General features: G+C 44.8%; 2 protein-coding genes across 2 annotated transcripts in view; both read left to right on the top strand.

The window, feature by feature from the left end:
* Positions 1 to 163: 163 nt before the first annotated feature.
* On the top strand, positions 164 to 11,173 carry LOC123522312 (maestro heat-like repeat-containing protein family member 7). The gene is made up of 7 exons (XM_045295511.1): positions 164 to 250; positions 4,395 to 4,559; positions 5,184 to 5,339; positions 8,051 to 8,173; positions 10,669 to 10,764; positions 11,010 to 11,075; positions 11,158 to 11,173. The coding sequence occupies exons 1-7, from the start codon at positions 164 to 166 to the stop codon at positions 11,161 to 11,163; spliced, it is 699 nt and encodes a 232-aa protein (XP_045151446.1). The 3' UTR covers positions 11,164 to 11,173.
* Positions 11,174 to 23,186: 12,013 nt separating this feature from the next.
* RBL1 (RB transcriptional corepressor like 1) overlaps positions 23,187 to 27,374 on the top strand; it is a 53,773-nt gene continuing 49,585 nt past the window's right edge. Inside the window, exons 1-2 of the mRNA XM_004698254.2 lie at positions 23,187 to 23,342; positions 26,706 to 26,839. Coding sequence (XP_004698311.1) covers positions 23,187 to 23,342; positions 26,706 to 26,839 — 290 coding nt within the window. The remainder of the gene's footprint in view (positions 23,343 to 26,705; positions 26,840 to 27,374) is intronic.

Here is a 27,374-nt window from a genome sequence, read left to right on the forward strand (position 1 = left end):
TGTTCAGTCACAAACAGGAGTCACACAAAAGTAGGAATTAGAGTTAGCAGCTAGTCAGTTCTGCTATGTGTCATTTCTACCGCAGGCAACAGATGCCCTTTATGAGGTGTTTATGGGAAACCGGCTCCGAGCTGCTACCTTCCGACTCTTTCCTCAGCTTCTCATGGCACTGCTCGTCCAGATTCACCACAGCATCGGCCTCACCATGTCTGATGTCGCCGTGCCAAGTAACCTGTACACAGACCAAGAAGTATCTTCTGAGGTTACCCCTTTGTGGTACTGTCCGCTGTGATTTCATTCCTTAACTAACATGGCTTCCACTCGATGGTGGACAGAAGGACAGCAGTGATGTGGTCCCAGCCCTAGGAGAGCCTACAGCCTCTACCTCTGCCTTGTTTCATGAAGTATCAAGACATGCCCACAGATGGCTCTGGGCTCTCATTGGTTGAGCTTGACTTTATGGGTAACAAGGCAAACGTGTCCATCTGTCTTCAGAATGCTTGCGAACTAATGTACCGTATTATGCCAGTCCTTTTAAAATCAAGTAGGGACAAAGACAAGCCAATTAGCTTCAAACCCACCCCCAAAACTGCTACCTACGGAAGAATGATTCTTTATTTTTGCTTTCTACATGGGGAGGGATTTCCAGTTTCCCATATGGGCGTCCGTAGAAATGTCTTAGTGTCACTGTAGCATATTGATTTCTTTCAGAGTAAGTATGATATCGTTTGGAATAGTTTGAAATGCCAGAGTTGGAGTCAGGAGACCAGCTGGGTACCCTGGGCACATCTGTTCCCTGTGTGTCAATTTTCTCATCTGTGAAAAAGAATGTCAGGTTTGGCCATCTCCAGCTCTTAGACGCTAAGATCACGTGTTTTACCGCACACTGCGTTCCACATTCCTGGAGAACCAAAATCTAATTAGAGTCTTGTAGGAAATCTAGAGCATTGCAGCCAAGCAACCCAGGGACACACAGGCCTCCTCAGTAAGGATGGGGTGACTGACTGTGTGCTAGGAAGGTGGAGGAACCTGCTCTGTGCACCCTGACTGATTTTATTTGATTTAGCTTCGCCATGCAGGCTACGAAGACTCTCCTCCTCAGAACCTTGTGCTGGCAGGAATTCAGCATCATGGAAAGCAATAAAGGATGGGCCCTTCTGGAAGGAAAAGATTGCCACCTTCAGGGAGTAGCTCTCCTTGCCAAGTAAGGCTTCTTTGACATGCATCTACCCACCTCCTCTAAATCAGCATTGTTTTAGATATTTCTTTCCCCTGGTGGTCAATACAGCCACCAAGGTTGAATAACTTCCTCATAACTGTGGGAAAATGTCCATAATGCCAGGCTCCGAAGTCCTGGCCCTGCCATACTCTCCTGTGCACCTGAAACTAAGCAAAAAGTTTAGGGGGCCCAGGGCTATGGGCAAATGCTCCCTGATATCTGCATCTCTGACAGTCATTTTGTTGGTATTCTGTTTTGCAGTGCTTTGCTGGAAAAACATTGCTTCATTGCACATAAGATCATGTACTTGTTAGTTCCTCTACTTAACCGAGGAAATGATAAGCATAAAATCACAGCTGCAGGCTTTTTTGTAGAGGTAAGACTTGTTCTTTAAAAGTCAGGCTCAGGAAGACTGTAAAGGATGTACACTTTGCCTTCCTAGAGGAGACTCTACTTAGTGACAGGCTGGGTCCATTTCAGGTTTAGGATAGAAATATTTTTAGATTTATACCTGTTGAAAATTTTCGTTTCATTTATTTACTCCTTGTTCAGTATTCTTTGCAGCAGGATCACTGGTGGCACAGTGAGCTAGGCATTGGGTTGCTAACCGCAGGGTCGGTAGTTCAAAGCTACCAGCTACTCTGCAGGAGAAGGATGAGGTTGTCTGCTCCCATAAAGCTTTACAGTCTCTGGGTTCTTAAAAGTTTCCAAGCAGTCATCTAAGAGGCAGCGTTTGGAGTCTCTCTGTCTGGAAGGAAGAAGAGTGATAAGCCTGAAGATGCATGGGAAAAAATCAGATCATGAGGACATCAGTCTTCCTTGCGACCAAAAGAACTAGATGGTGCCCAACGGCCATATTAGAATGTCCTGGATGGAGTAGGAGGAAAATGTGAAAGCTTGACCTTTGAGGAGCTGATACCAAGGGCTCAAGTAGAAAGCAAATGTTTTGAGAATGAGGATGGTAACAAATGTACAAATGTGCTTGACACCATGGATGGATGGATGGATCGTGAAAAGAGTTGTATGAGCCCCCAATAAAATGGTTTTAAAAAAAAAGAAAAAGAAAAGCTTGAAATCATTTTAAAGAAAAGAGCAGGCTTTTTTAATGGCCAAATAGAGACTGATGGAACACCTAAAACTGTACCCCTTAGACACCCTTCAAGTCTGGAAATGAACTTCCCATGGCTCAATTTTCAATCAAACTGTAAGCTCATGAGGAGAACAATAAAACTAGTGAGGTACATACTCCTTGGCATCATCAACCATTGGAGATCCAAAGGGCAGCATTTACTACCCAAGGACAAAGTTCAGAAGGGTTAAAACAGAAGAAGGAATTGAAACAGGAACAAGAAGGATTGGAAATAGGAACCCAGAGGGAAGAAGTAGGATAAGTGATGTCACAGTGTGGGAGCCGCAATCAATGATATGGAACAAAATGGTTAAGACCTGTTGAATGGAAAACTGATCTGCTCTGTAAACCTTCACCAAATTAATAATAAAAAGCAGAGGAGGGAAAATTTTCAGTATTGGAAACCCTAAGGCAGTGGTTCTCAACCTTCCTCATGCCACGACCCTTTAATACAGTTCCTTATGATGTGGTGACCCCCAACCATAAAATTATCTTCATTGCTACTTTATAACTAATTTTGCTAGTGTTATGAATCTGATGACCCCTGCGAAAGGGTCGTTTGGCCCCCAAAGGGATCGCGACCCACAGGTTGAGAACCGCTGCCCTAAGGAGTAGTTCTACATCCTATAGAGTTGTTATGAGTCTCTATGGTATATACAGTAGAGATTTTAGAGGAAAATACACATTAAAAAAGAGCTAAAAAGTAACTTCTGGCTGATTTCCGGGTTCTTTCAGCTTCTCCAGTGTCCATTGGCTCGGAGACTGCCTAGCATATACTCTGTCACCCGCTTGAAAGATTGGCTACATAATGAGAGTCATCTCTTCAGAATGCTTGGCCTAAAAGGACTATTCTATCTCATTAGGAACCAAGAAAAGGTAAGAAGGAGCTTCCAAACCAGAATTCTTAAGTGACTACTAGAATAGATGCCCCCCAATATCCACGAAACTAGAAACCACTGTTTCCCTTCGGAAGAACCTGTTAGGTATCCTTGGGATAGGAGTGGTGAGGGAAGGTCTTCGTCTTTTTTCACTGCAAATCCTTTGAACCATTTTATACCTATTAAATAGGTACCTGATCATTAAAAAATAAATAAATAAAAGAAATCAAGAGAAATACAAAATCTAAACATTCATCGATACTGTTTGAAACCTGAAATTTGTATAGGTGGCACCCTCGGATGCTGGCAGCATTTAGGTGCCCCTCTATGCTTTGTAACATGTTTCAGGGGAAATTGGATAGGCCCTTCCAGCTGCCCCCAAGGAGCTTATCCTCTTAAGACAGCAACCAGTGACAGTCACACTAGAAAACAACTCATCTCCCATAAGCCTAGCTAGAAACCAATCCTTGATCGGGAGAGAAGAGTAACCCCTGAGCTTAAACTTTGATCAGTTGGGCTCTATTTCTTTTATCTAAAAATACATGTATACATCTACAATGCATAGAAAGATACATGTACGAATCTGAAAACAATGACAAAACTAATGCATGTTCATCCTGGTTGGATGGATGCGTGCATGCATGTATATTTGTGTCAATGTAATTTTATACATGTACATTTTAAGCTTTAAAACCCTGAGACTGCCTCCCTTGAGGGGGAGGGCAGTAGTCTCAGAATTGCAACATCTCAATTCAGAATGGGAAGGACTCCCATGAGTCCTCAGTCAAGTTCTACTTGAATTCCAGCCAAGAGATTTTCTAGCCTCTTTTTGGATCCTGCCATATAACCTGAGCTAACCACCCTGCTTTCTTTCACTGGTGCAAGTGTTCTTCCTTCACCAAGCCCAAGTCCATATGCCTGAACCCTACTCTGCCTGAATCTATTTCTTCCTTGTGAAGCGAATTAGTTCTGCGCCCTCTTGCTCATAGCAACTCCTCCAGGACTGAGAGAGGGTAATCATACCCTATTAACGGCTCCATTCTGGTTCAGCCAACCCGACCCAAATCCGGCAGGCATTAAGTACTAAGTTAAAAGTGGGGGGTCTTCTTTGGGTACCAGATGCCATGCTCTCGGGAGAGATGATAATGTGCTGTGTTTGGGCACACAGAGGGAAGATATCAAGAGGCTGTTGCCACACATCTTAGACAGCTTGTACGAAGCTGATGAGAAGATTGTGTTGCTGGCCATACAGATCCTCCTACACTTTGTCCATTCAATGGATTTCTCCACTCTGACTGTCATGATGAGGACACTGTTCTCCTTGTTTGGTGATGTAAGACTGAGAGAGGGTGAGGGTGATTGGTGTAGATGTGAGTAAAAGTTGGGGTACTAATAAGTTCACTGTGTTTTATATAGGCTTTTTTTTTTTAACTTGCAGAGCACTTTCCAACCTCCTCTCCTAAGACCCTCGAAGGAATCGTGATGTTGAAATCATAATGTTATCATTCTCATTTTTCAGATAAAGAAAAAAGCATTCCCCTCCAAAAACGAAGACATAGAGATTTGCTAGTGTCCCACTTTGTTTCATGTGATGGAGAGGAAGCGTATTCCTTTCAAGGAATATGCAGGACTGGGCCAAGATGGTGGACTAAGCAAATGTCCCCATCACAAATACTTTTCAGAAAGGAACTCATGGAGTAAAATGCCCAGGGAGGATGGGATTTTTAATTGTAGCAAAGCAATTTGTGAGAATGGTCACTACCAGTCACAGGCACAAGCTAGGGTGAAAGAAAAGGGCAAGTAAGGCCAAATCAATAGACCTTGCTATCTCCAGGTAACTTTAATTTCTCACCCTCACCTAAAGCCAGCTAACTCATCTCATGTCCAACCCGAGTTTTTACAAGGTGAGCATGCAGACCTTCAGTGAGCTGCTTTCCTTTGGATGCTTCCATCGTAGGTGAGGCCTAATGTTCATCGTTTCTCCATGACCCTCTTTGGAGCCTCTGTCAAATCTGTGAACTACTCGGATAAGAAAGGGATAGAGAACCAAGTCTTGGACAGCCTGGTCCCACTACTTATGTATTCTCAGGATGAAAATGCTGCAGTAGCTGAGGTAAGGCCTTCGTCGACTTCTTTCATTCCCGAATGACTTCAAATGTAGAGTCCTATCTGCAAATAAGTGTTCATATCTTTGAAAAGAGAGTCCTGCTGTGCAGTGCCAGCTTTGTATGCCAGATCCTCTAGCACAGAGGTATGTCAATGGCTTGCCAAAGTGGATTGTCTGAGAACAAACAATCTTATTTCTTATTTCTATGAGGAGCCCTGGTGGCATAGTGGTTATGCATTGAGCTGCTAACTGCAAGGTCAGCAGTTCAAAACCATCAGTTGCTCCAAGCGAGAAAGAGTGGGATTTCTACTCCTGGAAAGAGTTCCAGTCTCGGAAACTCACAGGAGCCGTTCTCCCCTGTCCTTTAGGGCCACTGTGAGTCACCATTGACTCAATGGCAGTGAGTTTGGTTTGATCTGGTTTTCTTATTTCTATATAGCAAATTAGGGTCTTATGTGGATAAGAATAATCTATTAAATCAAGTAAACCGCTTTCTAGTCCTATCCCAATGTTCAACATAGGACAGAGTCCTAAATATATGGTCCAAGTCGACAAACTCATCTTACTGAGGACAGAGATAATCTATTATCTTTCAGCATTCACTTCAAGAATTACCTCATGGCCCTGAGACAAGTAGACTTCTGCTGGTGCCAAGTCAGAGATGGAAGCTTCCCTGGCAAACCAGAGGCCCTGACCTTGCCTTCATTTCCAAAGGGGAGCCCTGTTGCCATGGTGGGTTATGCGCTCGGCTGCCAGCCATGGTGTCAGCAGTTGGAAACCATTAGAAACTCCTTGGGAGAAAGCTGAGACTTTCTACTCCCAGGAAGAGTTACGGTCTCGGAAACCCACCGTGGCCATTCTACTCTGTCCTATTGGGTCGCTGTGGGTCAGAATTGACTCAATGGCAATGAGGATCTTCCAAGAGTTTCTACCACCAGAATTATGATTTTCCATTTAAGCCATTCTAGTCTCCACTGAAAGGTAGGCTGGTAGCATGAAGGGTTATAAGTTGGGCCCCTAATGGCAAGGAAGGTCAGTAATTCCAGCCCACTAACACTTCACGGGAGAAAGTTGAGGCTTGTCTGCTCTGCAAAGGTTGACAGCCTTGGAAATTACAGGGGACTCAACTCTGTGTGCATCCAGTCTCAGCTGGGTGGTGGGTGGGAGGTTAGACATGTCATACTGTCCCTGAGAAGTCTATCCATGCTCAAGTGCTAACTATGCTCACCAATAACTGCTTCCCAGGCCGGTAAGGTTAGACCCCAGGATTCAGTGCTTCTTACAGAAACGAAAGCTCAAGTTCTGCAGATTCAAAAATAAGAACCTTGTTACGGAGGGAGGTTGTGGCACCAAAGCTATAATATGAGATATTTCAGACTCCCAGTAAAGTACAGAGAAGAGCTTCCCAACAAGGTGATAGAGAAGTAAGCCCTGTGGGGATGAAAGCTTTGTGGAGTTATTTCCCCAAGCTGAGTCCACCCCTAGCCTTTGGCAATCAAGCAATACCTAGAGCAGCCAATGCTCTAGACTTCTTTTCCTTCAAACTTTGAGCTACTTCTAGCCACTTCCTCCAAGACTCCTCAGAGGGCAGTCCAAGGAGAGAAGGTCCCCTTTAAAAAAGGCTAGGAATGATTGGTACAGAGAGTAACATAATAGCCACCCAGATAGCCACCACTCACTGCAAGAAATAAACCACACACCTGTTCCCAAATGCATCCCACCCAAGAACTGCCCTCCTAAACGTTTTCTTTCTTGTAACATTGTCTTCACGTTTTAAAACTTTGTCACATCATTCAATAAACAGCTCCTAGCAAATTATTTTTCTTAATTTAACCTTAGGTCTATGAGCTTTACCTTAGTTGTGTAGCTCTAGTTTGTTTTCGTTGCTATATAGTATTCCACCAAATAGAAATCTGGCAGCTTGTCCCATTTGCTTATTCCTGGACACTTAGATTGTTTTCAGATTTTCATGGTTACAAACAATGCTGCAGGATATTCTTGTGCACATGTGTGAAATTTTCTAAAGTATAAAAACCCATAGTGGAATACTGGCTATCTCAAATTTTCCTAAGTATTTACAGGTTACTAAACAAAATAAGTGAACTAATTTGCATGCCCATAAGATTCCAAAGGATATCTTATGGTCCCAATATCTGGTGGGTCTGGGGCAAGCTACTAGAGTAGCTATTCATCAGAAATGGTGTATGGTGTGTGGGAAGCATTCAAAGAGCAAGGGACCAGAGAGGCTGAGGCGCTAAGTTTGCTCAGGAAGGGAACTCTCTAGAGTTCCTTCCAACCTAAAGTTTCCACAAGGATGGTAAGACGAGGGGCTGCACTTCCTGTATAGAGGGGGAGAAAAATCACACAGGAGCAGCAAGGGGCAGTGGGAGCTTAGGGGGGTGGGTGTTCCTGCCCAGAGGTCTCGCCTGCAAGTTACTGTACATTACATTGTGGCTCTCACTTTGGCCTAGTGCGCTGGTTTCTACCTCCTGCCCTCTAGAACCCTGGATGTTTATGGATCCCTGCTAGGGATTGATTGGGGAACATGGAGGAGAACAGCAGGACTCTGGTTCCTTCCGCCACTCCCCTCATGTCTACCAGAGTAATTCTGACGTTATTAGCTTTACATTTTAGACTTTAGTGTCCATTTTATTTGAAGCAAGATGACTTCAGCTTAAAAAGAAGGCTTTTAAATGATGATATAATCCTTTTCACAGGAGAGCAGGCAAGTCCTAGGTGTATGTGCCCAGTTCCTGAAGTGGAGGCTGCCCCAAGCGGTGTACTGCAAAGATCCCTGGTACACCAAACCGAATAAAGTTGGAACAATCTGCAAATTCTTTGTATGTGAGCAATGATAGCTTTGTTAACTCTCTAACATGCTTTCTTCCTGACGTAGTCCCTTAAGGGCGGAGAACGGCATCCAGGCATCCTTTCACGTCCTTTTCCACATCAGCAGTTGATAACTATGAACTCTTACACTGTGGATCTATTTTCCTGTCCTCTCCTCTCCCACCCCCCCCACCTCACCCCCAGTGAGTCATAAATTCACTTTTTTATTACCACCTTTCTTCACAGAAGCACGGGTGAACTCCTGGGAGTTCCATTAACCTATGTCAGAGGTTACAAGGTTAAGTTGACAATTGATGCTGAAACATTGCTTGTAGACTAAAGTAAGGTGACCAGACGTCCCGCTTTTGGCGGGACAGTCCCAATTTTTAACAATTTTTCCTGCGGCCTGCGGCATTTTTTAAAAGTCCCTATTTTTAGAAAGAATGCATGACAAGCTAGGGTATACGGTTTTCGGCTGCCATGTGGCTGTTTCGCCAGGATATGAGTTTTATCAATGGTGTCCGCTTTACCAATGCTAAAACTGGTCACCTTAGACTAAAGTGAAGTGATACATTGCTTTTACCATGATTTTGAATCTTTTCTCTAGAGACAAGTGCATTGTTTTACCCTCCACCACCGCATGTTCAGGGAACCTCAGTGGGGACGCTGTGCAGCATGGTCACAGCATGCTACTGGCTCTTCCAGGACTCAGCTGGCACAATTCCTGCTCACAAACTCAACAAAGGCAACCGTGGCTGATCTCAGGGATAAGCATGCAGCAGGGCAGCTTTAGGAGGCCCACGATTATTCCAGAAAATTGACTCTAAAACCACTTGGATCTTATGGGAAACATTCTAAGATTGACTCTTCTCAGGAATCTCCTGTATCGATAGCCTGTTTCAGACCCAGTTTGAACTTTCGTGACCATACTTAGAGGGCTAGGTGGCTCACATGCCCTGGTGTCCAACTTCCCACTGAGGATTAGCTGCATGCCCTGCAGCTGATGACAGTTCCTTACCACAGCCTATTAGGTGCTCCCTCAAGGAGTAAGGCTGAGATTAGCCCTGTGACACTCTGCAGCTGATGCGGACACATTCCTGTTCTCTCATTCCTATCCGAGGTGTGCCTCCTTATAAGGGATACACAGAGATGGGCATTCCAATCAGCCTAGCACAGTCGGTGTACATACTACAGGCAGTGAAGAACTCAGAAACTCCCCAAAGAACGAACACCGCCCCCCCCCCTTGGGGGTGCAGAGCTTATAAGCAAACAACATGTCCATAGACAATTAAATAGTAACTCAAGGTGGAAAATACACAGGGCCTTCAAAACGTTCATGGAAACATGAAGTGAAAAGATAATGGAATTTTCCCACAAACTTTTTGAAATCTTTTCATCGGTACCTAGAGAGGAATACCTGCGAAGCGCTCAGAGCAAAGTTAGGCCAGGTGAAAGGAGGCAGCCTGGAAAGGTCCCGTGGGAGGTGAGCTTCAGGGACAACTTCGAGAACTGAGAGGGAGAGAAGACACAACCACATTAGTGACCCCGAGGGTGACCGAGAGGGTGAGCACAAGGTGGATTCAGAGAGTTTGACTTTGTCTAAAGATGACATAAAAAGTTACCGTCTTAGAAACCTCCAGGGGCAGTTCTACCCTGCAATACAGAGTTGCCATGAGTCAGAATTGACTTGACGGCAGGGAGTTTGGTTTTTGGTTTGAGAGACTTGTTATTGTGGTGTGATACTCATTAGCAACTGTGGGGTACCAGCCCCCACAATCGAGCGGGTCCCAGGGGTGGTTCTGTTACTGAGGGATAAAATTAAAGAAACATCAGACAATATAAGGCATGCAATTCCACCTCCTGGGTGGCCATGATCTCAGTAGCCAGGTCCGCGCAGAGAGAGGGAGGAGCAGCGAGTATGTTTCCAATCACAGCATATATACACTTTGGGGGGCATGCAAGCCCCCCTGATTACATCATAACGGAAAGGGGTTGTACAGTCCATCAGAGGGGGATAAGCTAGGAGTATACACACAATCGGAAGGGGCGGCACTAAGGTTGCACATGTGACAATATGGGCGGGCCTGGATTCAAGATGGCAGCCTAACCTTGGTCCTCCTTGAATTGGCTCAACTTTGTCTCTGGGCTCTCCTTCAGGGAGACAAGCCACTATCGTTATCAGAAGGGAGAGGGCCCTACTAAGGGTGGGACAGACTATAGGGTCTGACTGCTCTAGATGGCTGATAACCCTCAGGGAGATAACTTCTAAGCAGCTAACGTTGACCTCCAGGTGTACTGTCATTTACCATGTGTTGCATGCAGCTCTTAGTTTGGCATGTATTTGGGGGACAACCTGGGGAAAAACCCTTCTGCAGTCCACAAGCAACCATAGATATTTCAAGTACTATTCGATATTATGGATGTCTGACCCAGGAAGTTATACTGAGGCTGATAATGCTGCTAATTCACATCTTCATGCTCCTTTTTTTTTTTTCACTCCACTTAGGGGAAAAAATCGAAGGGGAAAATTAACATCCTAGCCCAAACATTGATGTACGCCAAGCATACAAAACTTCCCATCCGAAGAGCAGCAATATTGTTTGTAGGTACAAAGAAACTTTAATTTTTACGGTCAGTTGTATCCTGCACTTTCCCAAATTGTGTTGAGAATCCCCATTCAAGAGAAAACTTCCAGGCACTTGGAAATCCCGTTTTTGGAAATTTGCCTGATTGTCAAAAGTCCAACTCTGCCAACTGCTTAGATTTTCCAATAAGAAAAACTCTTAGGTGTTCGTTTTCGAGACAAAAATCTGGGTCATGGACTCGCTGACTTTATCCCACCTTTAGGGGCCCTACCAAAGTACATGGATCACAGTGAGCTCAAGAGGAAGGGTACAGACTGGATGGAGGAAGGTAAGTGATAAAAGCCCTTGGCTTTGGTGTGGACCAGTATCTTGGGAGATGCCGAGGCAGTGAGAGTTTTCTTGTTCCTTAGATCTGAGAGAGATGCTGCACGATCCTGAGCCCTCTGTGTGCATCTTAGCCTCCCAGGCACTGGCCCGAGTGCAGATGGCGATGTCAGCCCCTGTACCCGGGCAGACACTTTGCAGGCTGAGGAAGCTCCTGGTCTGTCTTTCTACCTAGAAATACAAGGGGAATCACATCAGGTAAATATCAATCCTTTCAGAACCCACATTAGCAACCAGAGCCTCTTTTCCCTTTTTCAAAGACTTAAACCAATATCAGCATTCAGTTTTTTCCCTTCCTTCATTTCCTCAGAACAGTGGTTCTCAACCTGTGGGCCGTGACCCCTTTGGGGGTGGAACGACCCTTTCACAAGGATCGCCCGATTCATAACAGTAGCAATATGACAGTGATGAAGTAGCAACGAAAATAATGTTATGGTTGGGGGTCACCACCACATGAGGAACTGTATGAAAGGGTCAAGGCACGAGGAAGGTTGAGAACCACTGCCTCAGAGCATTGTTGGTTTAGCTGTCAAAACCTTGGAGGAACTACCCCCAAATTATTTCCCTGAAGAAATCTTTGAACCTTACACCAAAACTATCCCCTGAAATCACCTTTAAAACAAATGATAAGTAAGCAGTGTCTGTCCTTGAACAGTGTATTCTTTTAATGAACTTTCTATAGATGATCAAATTGTCACCCGTGTTCGATGAGAACGCTGTGGGGGCAGTGAGTTTGTGTTAATGATGGTGAAATAATTTGGAAAAGGATTTCAAGAAAGATGGCACATCTTAAATCATGTGAACAACATCACTGAGCTGTGTGTGTAGAAATTGTTGAAATGATGTGTGCTTTGTGGTGTAACCCCGGCCATCAGAAACCTAGAGTGGGATAGGAGAGGGTAGCTTTGGGCTTACATTCACAGAAGGAGTGAAAAGCTATGGATTTTTTGAGGCATGGAAGAACATCCATTCAGTTCCAGTTCTCATAAACAGATTCAGATAAGGTCAAGTAGATATGAATGTTGCAATGTCAATATTGTTATTCTTTTGTCCAGGCCCAGTCTACTTAATTGCCAGTAATCCTGAGAACAAAAGAACCTATTCTTATAATTTCATAATACATTTTTATCAGATGAATACTCTGAGAAGCTGCATATTGAAGGGTTGTACGTTTACAACCAAAAGGCCTGCTGAACTGACTAGGAATGACCACCATTGGTCTGGGTCTCAGAGTCTTGCTTGGTTAGGGAACATAGACAGAGATCGAGAGCTGAACTATCCAGGACAATAAAGAGACTTCTCGGAGGTGATACGGGAAAAGAGAAAGGGGTCAGGATGGGTGGGAAGTGGAATGGGGGCAGTGATGATTAAAAACAAATACCGTATATACCCGAGTATAAATTGACCAGATTACCAGCCGAGGCAACTAATTTTACCACAAAAACTGCATAAATAATGTGCTGAAAAACTCGGCTTATACACAAGGATATATGGTACGTTCAATTACATTGTTTGTATTGTAAATAATATGAATCACCACCTTACCCTCTACTGTTCATCCCTATTCTTCTGCCAAGACATCTTTAGGCACACATTTTTCTTTCTCTCTCTCTCTCTTTTTTTTTTATGGGAACACATTTTTCAATGATTCATCTTGGAGTTATGTTTGTTTTGAGAGGGATGTGACGGTGTGCCAAGTGTGACTTCAAGGGGACCTCTGTCATATCTGGTGCTAGCATTCTGGAATTTTGTGCCAAAATGCAGGCCCCAGGTATCTGATAGATTAAATTCTCCTCCTGGAGGAGAGGAAGTGTCCACCCAGACTGTGGTCTCCAGAGGCTGAACATCAAGGCAAGGAGCACATCTGAGTTACTACTTATCTTTCTTGCTATACTTTCCTTGATTTCATTACATGCAACTAACTGCATTCTTTACTACCCATACTCCATATCTTTATTACCCATTTTGTGGATTACAAGCCAAACACTGACTTAAGTGCATTATTTAATTAATGCTTTTCATCCTCAGAGCCACCTTATGTATGCATATAATTATCTCCAATTTTCAGATGAGGGCACCAAGGCACAAACATAAAGTGGCTTTCTCCAGGTCACACAACTAGTAAATGGCAAGTCAGGATTCAGACCCTACTGGTTTGGCTCCAGAGCCAGCATTGTGGCTGGTCTGCTCCATCCTCGCCAAGCCACTCATTCCCTCTCATGTGAATAAGCACACATTCACTTTCTAATTACTCTCACCTGCTAAACTGCCCAAACTCATGCAATGAAGCTACCATTGGAGAGTGACATTTAATCTCATATAATTTATTAAATACAAAACTTAAGCATTTGTTTTTGTACTGTGCATTTGTTTTATAGTTTAATAAAAAAGAAGACGCAGTCTACATTTAGAGATAGAATGTAATTAAAATTCAATGGTAGTTAATCTTAGTCTTTCTTTGAGCTCTTGGTTTGGTCTCCTGATTATCGTTGATCACAATAGGCCTCTAGTGACTAGAATATGCTTTAATGACTAGAATATTTTTCAAATTTTTTAAATTTCAAAATAAATAAGGGAATGGATCTATTATGTTTTTCCAAAAACTTCTAGGAGTTAATGCAAAGATTCAGGACTCAGTTTTAAATCTCCAGCAACATAGAAGTTGAATGACTCCTTTCTCATTGCTTATATGTACAACCCTTTTCCATCCAGCCTGCTTTTTTTCTGAGTAATGCCAACAGGAAGTAGCCAGCACAACAATACTTACTCTATTTATGTATTACTATGTTAAAATTCACAGAGTGAAGCATCTATTGAGAAAGAGGATTGCTCTTGACGGAACTCCCTCAACAATGTGGGAGGGGCTACAGTAGTACTCAATAGTGATTATGTTATTAAGTCTACTTATTCCAGATATCTCCATTATTTTTATACATGGCTCTTCTTAAAGATAGGTTATGTTTTTGTGGAATTTTAAAAACAAACAAAGCAAAAATTTTGGGACATTTAAATTTGTTACAATTTGTTGAAAAATTTTTAAAAGTTCAATGAAATTGAATATTTTTGGTTCATTTATATCATATATCATTAAAATGTATTGTTCTTGATATATAACTGGCCAATTTGTGTCTTTATTTTGGATTTTCTCTCTCTGTTTTTTACTCTGAGTATTGCTTATATTGGAAGGTATTTCCCTATTAGCCCAAAGAGTTTCTTCAGTTTTTACTCTTGCTCTGTTTCATTCTTCAATATTTATCATATTCAAAGGCATTTATCATATAAATGGCCATTTAGGTGGTGACCAGACATTAGCATTTACCAACAATACCGTAGTGACTAGGGATATGTGCATTTCATACACCACCAAGTCTGTCTTTAGTTAAAATCCTTAAAATGGAATTACTAGGCTAAAGGATATGAAATACATAAATTCAATGAAAAAATCCCCTGACTTTAATGATGGTAGTAACAGTTGGCACTCCTCCATCAGTGGAGGCAAATGCTTTCTCCTCGTGCCTTTATCGGCACAATGTGATATTCGTTCACTCTACAAATATCCACTGGGCCTCTACCTTGGGCCAGGCACTATACTAGATCATTGGGGAATATGAGTGAATAAAGCCAACACATTCCCTACTTTGGTGGGGTCAGTAATCTGGGGGGAGGAGACATGAGGGAGAATTAGGCAATAAGCCTACAAAATCAAATGGTAGGTTAGAAGCTGAGATGTGCTCTAAGAAAAAGGTCAAGGTAGAATCAAGAGTGTCGAGACTGTGGGTGGTTGCGGGATATCATTTTAAAGAGGATGGTGACTGAGATACTTGAGGAAAACTTGAATTGAGGGGTTAGCTGTGCAGAGATGTGGGAAACCATTTCGGGATAGAGGGAGTGTGTTCAGTTCTAAGTCTGAAGAGTGCTGCGGACTATGGTGGTTGCACTAGTCTACATCAGATCAGTAAGTCTGATCTTTTTATGAATTTGAATTTTCTTCTGTCTTTTTCCCACTGTGTCATCTAGAGCAGAGCAGTCAGTAATGGTCAACGGGCACCGTTTAGTTCTTTTGGTCTCACTCAGTGGACGCTGTGGTCCGTGTGGTCCATGAGTCCTATGGACTGTTTCCTGGAGTCCTTCATTTTCTTCCCTTCATGGATAAAGAGAGACCCAAGGCAGCATCTTAGATGATCACTCAAAAGCCTCTAAGACCATAGTTGCTAGTCATCAACGTAGGATGTGGAGCATTGTCTTTATAGTCTGTTATGCCAATTGACCTAGATGTCCCCAAGCCTGTGGTCCGAAGAGAGCAATTCTTTTTTTTTTAATCATTTTATTAGGGGCTCATACAACTCTCATCACAATCCATACACACATCAATTGTGTAAAGCGCATTTGTACATCATTCTCAAAACATTTTCTCTCCACTTAAACCCCCGACATTAGGTCCTCATTTTTCCCCTCCCTCCCTGCTCCCCCCTTCCTCATGAGCCCTTGATAGTTTATAAATTGGTATTTTGTCATATCTTATCCTGTCCGACGTCTCCCTTCGCCCACTTTTCTGTTGTCCGTCCCCCAGGGAGGAGGTCACATATAATTCCTTGTAATCGGTTCCCTCTTTCCTACCCACGCTCCCTCTACCCTCCCTGTTTCGCCACTCACACCGCTGGTCCTGTAGGGCTCATCCGCCCTGGATTCCCTGTATTTTCAGTTCCTATCTGTACCAGTGTACATCCTCTGGTCTAGCCAGACTTGCAAGGTAGAATTCGAGTCATGGTGGTGGGAGCGGGGAGGAAACATTTAGGAACTAGAGGAAAGTTGTATTTTTCATCATTGTTACATCGCACCCTGACTGGTTCATCTCCTCCCCAAGACCCCTCTGCAAGGGGGGGAGCAATTCTTTTGAATGTTAAATTATGCTTTTCAGCTTCTCACTTACTTATCAAAACAACAACAACACAAAAAGAAAGACCAAATTGTTCTTGTTAGTAGGGCTGGCACTAATGGTCCAGCTCTGTGTAAAATAGCGCCTGGCCAGTCCATGGGTGCCCTCCGATGCTTCTTGCTCACAGACTCTCTCCAGCCCCGTGCCCACCTTCGTGTATGCAACAAAAGCCTTCTAAGCACTTTAAAAGCCACATCACCCCCTTTATTCAAACTTGCCCATCAGGAGGATACATGGTGCTCTCCCAAGCAGCTACCAGTCTCCACCCCTGAGGGTCTATTTGTCCGTGCCTGCTTTGTATCAGGGTTACTCTTCTCATCCTTGTCTCCCACTGAGGCTTTGCCCACATTGCAAACAAGGAGGCCACTGGGGAGTTGATTGCCCTTTCTGCCAGAGGGCAGGAGGATAGTCTCTTCCAGAACACCTCCAGAACAACCAGCTCAAGACGCTACGTTGCCAGGGCTCATAGGCTTGGCCAAAGAAAATTGATGTACCCAGGGTCGATGGCCCCCACGGAGATCACCCATAACGAGCCCGGTGTAATGGTTATCGTCTAGGTAAGCCTATTCCTTTCCTTTTGGACACAGGGGCTATTTATTCAACACTCTCTGAACATTCAGGACAGACTGCTTTAGTACTATTGTAGGAGTCTCAGGTATAGTCTCATAACCCCTCATTACACAGCCCCCTCTTATGTAGCCTTTATAATGTATAATTCTCACACCAGTTTCTAGTCATCCCCAAATGCCCCGTCCTCCTCCCGGGCAGAGATATTCTTGCTAAATTCAAAACAGTAGTAGCTTTCCATTTAGCAGGGGCTTCCCAAGCTTCAAATTTGTTGCTTCTCTTACAAGCCACACCAGACACTCCTCCTGCCTTTATCTCGTCCCCAAATAACTCTAGTGTCCTGATACCCCCCCACCACCACCACCAATTCCCTTCCTTTACCACCTACTCTAGGTAACCCATGCATTTGGGATGCCACCCAACCCTCCATTGCTTTGCACCATCAATCTGTTTACAATCATATTAAAAGACCCTTCAAAATTTCCTAATGTTCCTCAATACCCTATAGCTCTCTGACACCTGAAGGGCCTTAAGCCCATAATCGTAAAACTCCTGAACGCAGGTCTGTTAAGGCCCACCCACTCTCCCTACAACACACCCATTAAACCCTATGACAGATAGACTCTGCTGCCTTGCCTAGCCACCCCGTGGTTCCCACCCTTATACTCTGCTCACCATTATCTCGCCCAATATTCCTCATTACACAGTTTTAGATGTAAAGGATGCCTTCTTTACTATCCCTTTCAATGAAAGGTCTCAAGACTTTTCACCTTCACCTGGATGGATCCCCTTAGAAGAGTGGGACCACACATCGAGAAAGATGAGGAGGGAAAGGAAGAATCTACTTAGCCCTGATGACCCTAATTCAGTTTCCATCAATGAGAAGGCAGCCCTAGCAATAAGAAAGAAACCCCACTGTAAGAAAAAGGTGCCAGGTACTCACCAACTACCTACCACCTCCCCCCCGCCCCACTGTACCAGCTGGGTTCAGGTGAAACTGGTGAAGCACAGAACATAGGCGACACCAGCGAGCACTAGAAGGCTGAGAACTCCTGAAAGTGTTTCTAACAACTACTGCAGTTCTACCTGTCACTACTGAGGTCGTTGCTAATCATGCTTATTAGGCTTACGTTTCCCATCCACCCCTGCTGGAAATTGTAGAGCAGACTCCAACTGGCCCCATCATATTTGTAAAGGATTCTAAGTGGACCCCAGGCCTTGGGGAAATAGGATAGCCAGGTGCCCCAAGGAAAAAGGCAAGAGGTTTAATTTTACCTTAGGCTTTGAGGTGTTACCTTTGTGCGTGGGTGCCAGCCCTAGGTGTTTAACCGGTAAACCACATGCTTGGAAAATACCCCTGGCCACCATAACCAACATTCTGTTATTTGTGCATTGATTACAGCTCAGGATAACCTTACAGGGCAGTGCAGACTGTCTTTTTCTTTTAGTGTAGAACTTCTTGACAGGGTTTCCCAGGCAGAAACACTTCTGGGAGCAGACTGCTGGGGCTTTTCTCACGGAGAAGCCATTGGTGGATAGTAGCTGAGTGCCGAATCATTGGACCACGGGGGCTCCTTACCCTGTTGTTGCTAGATGCTGTCCCAAGTCAGTTCCAACTCATGGTGGCTTTGATGGTTAGGTTTGTGTCAACTTTGCTGGGCCAGGATTCTCAGTAGTTTGGCAGTTAACATTTATTAATTGGTGGGGTAGTGGTTATACATTGGACTGTTGACTGCGAGATCAGTAATTCGAAGCCATCAGCCTCTCCTTGAGAGAAAGATGAGGCTATTTCTATAAATAATCTCAATCTCGAGAACCCACAGGGGCAATTCTACCCTGCCCTATAGAGTCATCATGAGTCAGAATTGACTCAGTGACAGTGACTTGACAATATATTCACGGGTAATCAATTGTAGGTCTCCATATGGGATAAGATCAGGGTGGAATGTTACACCTTTACTAAGGTCATGGCCCTGATGCAATTACGTTTCCTTGAGGGTGTGGCTTACTTCCTAGATAAGTGGATGATGTAGAAAGGCTAGCTTGGTTTTTGCTGAGTCTGGATTCTTCGTCTGGCTTGAACCAACAGCCTGCCCTATTGCCTGCTGATCCTAGGAGTTCTCAGAGATCTGCCATCTGACCTGCCAACGTTAGATTCACCTCTCCAGTCATCAGCCTGGTCTGCTGACCTTGGATTCACCCACCTCTTGAACAGCCTGTGGTCTGCCTGACAATCTCGGGTTTATCAGCCCACGAAGCCGTGCACATTTGGAGAAGCCTCCAGCATAACATCTGACCCACTGACACGGAACATGGCTGTACTTCTGCAACCGTGTGAGTCCTTTTCTTAGTAGGAATCTCTCTCTCTGTACACATAGAAGTATCATTTGCTTTGCTTCTCCAAAGGACCCAGCTTAAGGCATTTGTTCCTGAGAAAACAAAACTAACTGCCCTCGAGTGACTTTCCACTCAAAACTACCCTATAGAACAGAGTTGAACTACTTCTGTGGTTCCTGAGAGTGGGGTTATTACGGAAGGTAAAAGGTTACAATGCAGGTGAGAAAAGCTCAGGATACAGTTGTTCAGTCGGGATAGTTTTTTCTCTGCCATGCCCACAGGCATGCCTCTCTCTGCCCCTCAGCCTCTCTTCTTGGCCGCTGCTCTGCATGAGCAATGCCACACAATTCTTTAGGGTTCTCAATAAATGCCCAAAGGGCATGCCACTATACTATAAACCTCAAGCTATAGGTGACCAGCTCCAGCGCCTCTGATTAAGTGGCCAGAAGCGCCCCCCTCCACAAGCCAGCCTCCTGCCCCAAAGCATGGGCTTTACTCGCTTTGTGGGCTGGGAATTCAATACTCTGTTTTATGCTCGGGCTTCCAGTTCTGCTGGTTCTGCCGTTACTGCTCCTCTGCTGCTCCTCTGGTGTCAAAGCTGTCTTCTGGTCAAAGAGGTTCAATGCACAGGGGGCCAGAAGACATTCCATTACTGACATTCCTCACTGGCATCGAGATTCCTCCCTTCCTGCATCTGAGATGGTTCATTTTATACCCAGCAGGATGGCAATGAAAATGAATCCCATTTAACAGTCACTCACTGAATCCTACCAGTGTCTTCCCCTACCCTCTCTTACCCAGACCCATCCCACGACAAAGGCCTTTTGAAACTGACCAGAAGAGTCACATTAAATAGCATTTTCACTCTCATACATGAAGGATTAACTTCCCCCTTTTAAATAATTTTTACTGTGAGCACATCCATAAAAACTTGTAAATTAACCAATGCGTGCCTTTATTCCCCCACCCCCATCCCTTTAAATACCAAATTCTAAATTGCCCGTCCCTGTCAACCCAGCACTGGAAGGAGGCAAGTGTGCTTCTTGATCTGAAGAAATTTCCTTCATATTAGAACTTTGGCCACATGCTTCCATAAGCAAAGGCTGTCCACAAGAAGCCACCACATTTCGGCAATCTACACCAGCTCCCAGAATCAAATATCTTTCTTCAACTGCTCAGGTTCTGGTCAGTTCAGCCCCAGCCATCCAAGCTAGGTCAAGGGCGGGTACCAACAACAAGATTGTGATTCCACACACACCTCCCTGCATTCAGGCTAGCTGGCCCCTTCTCACTCTCAGCCCTAGGACCCATGGGCTGTTATATCCAAAGGCTGAGGAGTCTGTTCAACTCCCCACCTTCAGGCCTGTCAGTCCGTCCCACTCTCTCTCCTCTGTGAATCGGTCAACATGTACTTTTGGAACATGTCTAAACTCGGCCCATCTCTTCTTTGCTGCATCTCCCCAATTTCCACTTAACAAGTGGATCCATGGGGTCACCACAAACATACCAGGCTCACTGCCTCTCTCTAACTTTCAGTCCTACCAGGTGTGTGTGTGGTGGTGAGGGGTGGGGCGCTCTTGGGCACATACTTGTCCTGCTTTGCTGCATCCAACAACAAACTACTTGCTAACTTTTTTTTAAAAACCAGTTTTTCGGGGTTTTTTTCCTCCCTGTAGGCTTCCCCAGCAGTTCAGGGTGGAATTCACATTTCTACCTAAGCCTCCAATTCTTTTTTTCCCTTTTTTTAATGGCACTTTTCAGTTTATTGCATGAAGGACTTACACTAGTCCAAGTTAAAAGTGGACCCCAAATGGTTATATCATACAAGCTGTGAGGTTTTAAACTTGTGACAAGGGACAGAGGGAATTTTTGTACTCATTGCAAGGAAATCCTCCCTTCAGCTTCCGTGAGCCACAAGCACCAGTCCAATCTCTACAAGGAACTGGCCTATGTGTTTGCGCTGGTCACTGGAGCTGACTCCCTTCTCCGTATTCTGGATGCTCAATCTCAGTACCATTGCAGGCAAATGTCTTCTTAAACGCCTTCACTAGTTTCTTTTTGTCCTACACATCAGCAATCCCTTGGACAGTGGTAAGGGTCTTCCTGCCGTTGCACTGTTGAATTCTTATATGGATATAATCCTCTGTCCCCGCAGGCAGCAGGTCATCACCCTTACTTGAATCAGCAAAGGGGTCGAAAGAGTGGAGGTTCTGGATGGCGGACATACGATAAAATTCCTTTTCCTCAGTGGAAACGGCCTGCAAGAAGGTGGCGGCTGGAGAAGGCGGGTAGGGGGTACGTAGCATTGGGAAGCGAGGGGCCTCGACAGGGAGGTTGCTGAGTCCATGGCTCAATGACTGGGCTAAGCCTCCAATTCTACACAGGCTTCTGGCTTAAAAGAAATCCTGTTGCTTCTGTGAAATCCCTAATTCCCCTTTTAGCACCTCCAGTCAATATGGTCTGTAGGTAGGTTTACAGACTCTCTGTAATCATGATCAGCATATTGATTTTCATCACATATGTAGGCCTATTTTATAATACCAGGTAAGAGAAACCCTAAATAGTTATAGTGAAGTTTGATAAACACATAACTCGAATCTTTGAAAAATACACAAATTTAATCCCCACCCCAGCATTGTATCCACTTAAATGCATAGGGCCTAGCCACTCTGGCAGGGTGGATCTAGTTGGCCCTGCCTCCTCCACCCCCAATCCATCATCTTGCTTAACCAGTCTAGCTTTTGCCCCAGGCCGCTCCACAAGCAGCTGCCCTCCCTACAGCTGGAGCGTATTTCTTACATTCCTTTCAGCTTGTAAGACCAGTCCAAAATACAGACTGATGATTATCACCTGGCTAAAAGGTGATATTATCCTTATCCTTCCCTGCCTGGAGGATAATGCTGAGGTTTTCTGTGAGGTCTGAGATCCAGTGGCTCCTTCCCCTCATTCACTCAACATTAGACTCTTGGTAATGTTTCAAGCAGAATGTCCCGAGTGCTTCTGGTGTGTCAGGCCCTAATCTAAACATTGGATCCGCAACAGGAAGGAAAAGTTCCTCCTCTCCACTCAGATTTAAGTAGGAAGAGCCAGCCAATGAGAAAAAAAGCTAGTTGCAGATGGTGATCAGGTGCCTGAAGATAATGAAACCAGGTGTTGGGAGTGGAGGCTGGAGTCAGCTACTTTAGACAGGGATGGTAGAAGCAAATGATATTTAAACTTGAACGAGGAGGAGCCAGGCAAGCAAAAATCTGGCAAACAGCATTTGGGGCAGCTTCATCAGCCTAGGAGGAAGAACTGGCAAGGCAAAGAACTTGGCATTTTCCAGCGTTCCAATCAAATCCCTGAGGCGGTGGGCACAATGCACCAAATGAAGTGGGCCAGGTTACACAGGGCGTTGTAGGGCATGGGATAGAGTTCGCATATTATTTTAAGGATAGGAATTGCAGTAGGATTTTAATCAAAGGAAGTACATGCTCTGATTTGCCCTTTTAAAAGACTGTTGTGGCTCTTCCTGGGCACGTTTTGTTAGAAGGATAAGCTGAGAGACCAGCCGGACATTCCCAAGCCTAGAATGACTGCCTTTATTGGAAAAGTTCCCAAAGTCTAGGGAGCTGAGAAAGGGTGTCTCATAGCTTGCTTCCCCAGTCCTGTGCTAGCCTCCTAAGCCACATTCAATTATCCAACAGATTCACTAGAGACATCCGAGGAGAGGCGCTGCCTCCATCTCCTAATTCCAGTGGATAAATTTAGTTGGGAGATGGGGCGTTTTGGGCGCCTTTGAACACCAGCACAGTCTGGCAGGAAAGAGGCAGCTCCTCGCTAAGATAAACAAAGTCAATTTGCAATTGGCCGACCTAGCTCTCCAAAGGGGTCAGCTACCCGCTACGGGGCCGGATGTGGACTACAACTCCCAGGAGGCTCAGCGCGGAGGCCGCACCCCCCCTCCCCCCACTGCCCCCCAGCTTTGCCCCGCGGACTGGGCCCACTGCTGCCCTTCAGGGCGGAAGTCCAGTTTGACTAGGATTCGAGTTCCGTCTTCTTGTCAGGAGGGCGAGCGGACTCTTCTGAAGAGAAACGTGGAGGCAGGCCCCGGGAGGAGTGCCGCTCAGTGGTCGCCAGTTTTCGCGCGCTTTGGCGCGGGGGATTGTGGGTAGCGCGCTCGGAGGGCGACTGGAGTTAGGGGCCGCGACCAGGCCACCCGCAGGGCCCGAAGGGATGTTCGAGGAGGAGTCCGACGCGGAGGGGGCGGCGGGGGTCGCCTCTGCTGGGGAGGCGCTCCAGGCCCTGTGTCAGGAGCTGAACCTGGACGAAGGGAGCGCGGCCGAAGCCCTGGACGACTTCACCGCCATCCGGGGCAACTACAGCCTGGAGGTGAGCAGTGCTGCAGGGGAGGCGGCCGGCCCCCCTGGACCCCCCGACGTGTAGGGCTGTGGGGGGTCCGCGGCCAGGCCCCACCCCTGCCCGACCCCGCCTCTCTGGGGGGGGTGGAGGTGTCCCCACCCTGAGGGGTCGCTGCCCCGCAGGGCGCCAGTAAGTGCCGAGCCGGCGCTGGAGGGGCTGCTAGCGACCCGGGGGCCCCTCTCCCCCATTTCCTGAAGCTGGCAGCGGAAACCCCGGCCAGGCGCAGCTTCCCCAAGGTCACACCCCTGGGGTCTCCTAGACCGGCGACTTCCACACCGGGCCCGCCGCAGCCCAGCGAAGTGCCCTCCAGGCCGCGATGTTGTGGTCTTTGTTAGGTGCCATCGAGGCCGGCCCATAGCAGCCCAGTGCACGAACGGAAGGAACTGGCCCGGCCCGCGCCATCCTCTTAGGAACTGGGGCGTCGGTGGTAAAGGGTACCCTGACCGCGTCCCCAGAACCGGGCCGCGCTTCCACGTGGCGGCTCGTTACTCCCCACAGCCCTCTGATCGTGGTCTCGGGTCCGGTTCCCCAGATGAGAAAGCGGAGCCCCCAGAGGTCCAGCCACGGGCCCAAGGGCGGGCTGGCCAGGAGCAGAGTCTTAGCCATTTAACTTCTGCCCTCGGGTTGCGCATTTTGTGGCATTGCTTCTGCAATCACTTGATCAAAGCTAACACGCCAAGCATGCTTATCTCATAGTACGCAGTTCGCTCATCTGTCTAATGGGGATCATCTTAACACAGTCGCCGGATGGGAGGATTAAGGGACTTTAACTTGATGGATAGTCCAGTGTCTGGCTCTGAGTAAAATTAATACCGGTGCCCTGGACCTCTGTTTCCTTTAGGTAGAATATCTTTTCTTTTTAATTTTAAGTTTTCATTATTATTGCCTTTTCGTATCGACAACTTTGTAAATCCAATTCTTATTTGTCTCTAGGGGTTAGAAACATAACATACAAACCTAATATTTTAATACTTAAAAACCAAACTCGAAGCCAGGGAGTCCAGTCTGACTTACAGAGACCCTATGGGACAAATTGACCCTTTGGGTCTCCAAGATTTACGCCTAATCTTTTTCCTGTGGATCTACTGGTGAAGCAGGTCTAAACCTATGGGTCTTGACCCCTTTGTGGGTCAAATGACCCTTTCCCAGGGGTCGCCCTACTCATAACAGTAGCAAAATGACAGTTATGAAGTAGCAACAAAAATCACTTTATGGTTGGGGGTTACCACAACATGAGGAACTGTATTAAAGGGTCTCTGCATTAGGAAGGTTGAGATTCACTGTACTGGTGAGTTTGAACTGTGAGCTTTTGTGGCTGGCAGCGCAATTCATAACCAATTCACCAGAACTCCTGTAATAAAGAAATGCATTCTAAAATAGACAAAGCTTTGATGATGAAAAAAAGGTGGATAAAGTTATTTTGGCAGTTGAGGTCTAGTTGCATTTATAAAAGGCTTTGGGTTTATCCAGATTATTCCTGGAAATGGGGTTGGTGTTTCTAGTCAGGATATTAGCTTGATAAGCCTAAGAGTTGTATGGATTGTAGCCGCCTTTTTTTCTTCTTATGTTTCATAGTATCATTTCAGTGCTTAGGTTCACAGTCAAGCCACTGCAGTTGCAGTTCAACTGTCATGCCCTTGGAGTTGAACATTGCCCAATTTTCTGTTCTTTACGACTCTTGACACCGACATCAATTTCATTTTAGACTAGGCCGTAGTCAGCAGTGCTTATCTGTAAGAACATCTAAAAATAAAAAAACAACAAATTACGTGATGCAACACTACACATAGTACAAATTACTACCAGTAAGATAAAAACAAAGTGCAAGCACTCATACTGCAGTTTGTTATAAGTCACAAATTACTGGTATTCCATGTTGAATTTACAAATGTCACCTTTATTATAGTGTTATAAGTTGAAATATCAGCTGAGATGAAGATCCGTACATAATATTTTAAAGACTATGTTTAAGGGTAAATTGGTCCCCAAATTTTTACCTTATAAAAATGACAGTTACATAAAACAGGTATTTTTTTGTGATTCAAAAAATATTTTTGTGACTTTCTCCCTTGCTCGCTCTCTATTGTGACCTTTTCTTTCACTGTCCAACTGGTTTTAAAGATATATAAAACTGAAATGGTGAAAAATCCCTTGAGCATCCTCAAGACCAGCTGGTATTTTAAAATCAAGAAAGTGGAAGCAGATAAATTATAAGAGAACCTCTTTCAATAATACACCTACTCCTCACTTATCAACTATCTTGTTATCCAACATTTCACCATTTACTACAATAGTAAAATAATCTACTATTTGATATAATACATTTGCCAGATTGACTTAAAAAATTCTTAAATATTAAAAAGCAAAAATGGCACATTAGAGATTGAGACTCACCTGACCAGACCATGGCATTTTCAGTCACCTCATAAACATGTGAAAGCTGGACAATGAATAAGGACCACTAAGAAGATCGGATGCCTTTGAATTTGGTGTTGGCAAAGACTGTTGGCTAGTCTGAACTGCCAGAAGGGACAGTGCTTGGAAGTGCAGCCAAAATACTCCTGGGAAGTTAGGTTGGTGAGAGTCTATCTCCTATACTTTGGGCATGTTCTGTATCTGGAGAGGCCAATCCCTGCCAAAGGATATGATTCTTGGGGGGGGGGGGAAATCATTGAAAAAGACAACCTTCAGCGCGATGGATTGACACTGTGCCAGCAATTGTGATGATGGTCCGGGACCAGACAGTGTTTCATTCTGGTTACTTGGAATTGGAACCAACTAAATGGTACTTCACAACCACAGTCAAGCTATTTAAAGCATTGATGATGCATGTCTGGCAATGAACACCCGTTCTGATGCTAGATTAATGGTGGCTGTGATAGTAAAGGTGATGTGTCATCTTGACTGGGCCACGAAGAAGTAGACATTCTCTTCCATTTTGTGATTGGATGTGATTATCTTCCATTTGTATAATGCTGATTTCCCCATAATAACCTGGTTTTTGGAACCTAACCATATTTGATAAATAAGGGGTGAGAACACAGGCCTAAATAAAAATACCTAGTATTATAAGTAACTGAGCTTTGTGACCTTGACATTGACATAGTGACTGCAACAGTGGGTTCAAATATGGCAGTGATGGTCAGGATGGTACGAGTTTGGGCAGTGTTTTATTGTATGTAAAGTTGCTGTAAATCATAATAAACTCAACACCCGGCAACAAGCATCCTTTAGCTACAGAAGGAAAATTAACCTGTCATTCTAAGATTTTGTTTGATTTTGGAGTTCTAAGCATATTAACATCCATTTTGCTGTTTGCCTTCTGTCTGCCAGGGAGAAGTTGTACACTGGTTGGCATGTTCGTTATATGTTGCATGCCGCAAAAGCATTATTCCCACAGTTGGAAAGGGTGTCATGGAAGGAAACTGTGTATCACTTACTAGGATACTCCGCTCCGCTAAATTAAGGTAAAGTACTTTGGTTTTGCAATATTGTTTTTAAAACTTCTAAATTTAACATTAGAATTTATGTTGTTTATTTGAAAACAGTTGACCTCATTCAATCCTGACCAAGGTTGTTAACACATTGTTATCCTTTCCCAGTTACATTCTTCCTCTGCCTCTCCTCCTCACACGTGGGCTTCAACCAGAGGTATTTTGTGTTCAATATTTGGAACTATGATATCTTTTTCATTGAATTTTTTAAAAATTTGTAAATTTCAAGTTTACAGACAAGGTTGCAGTAATAAGAAAAGTACAAAAAACATTACATCGATCCTTTACCCAGATTCACCTAATACTATTAATATTGAGGAGCCTTGGTGGTAAAGCACTGGTTGCACTTTGGGCTGCCAACCCAAAGGTCAGCAGTTCGAAACCACCAGCCCACCTGCAGGAGAAAGATGAGACTTTCTACTCCTATAAATAGTTACAGCCCAGGAACCTACAGGGACAATTTTACCCTGCCCTATAGGGCCACCATGAGTTAGAATTGACTCAGTGG

This window comes from Echinops telfairi, unplaced genomic scaffold (genome assembly GCF_000313985.2).
Source record: "Echinops telfairi isolate 266 unplaced genomic scaffold, ASM31398v2 ScPeMD7_5592;HRSCAF=6446, whole genome shotgun sequence".
Taxonomy (NCBI): domain Eukaryota; kingdom Metazoa; phylum Chordata; class Mammalia; order Afrosoricida; family Tenrecidae; genus Echinops; species Echinops telfairi.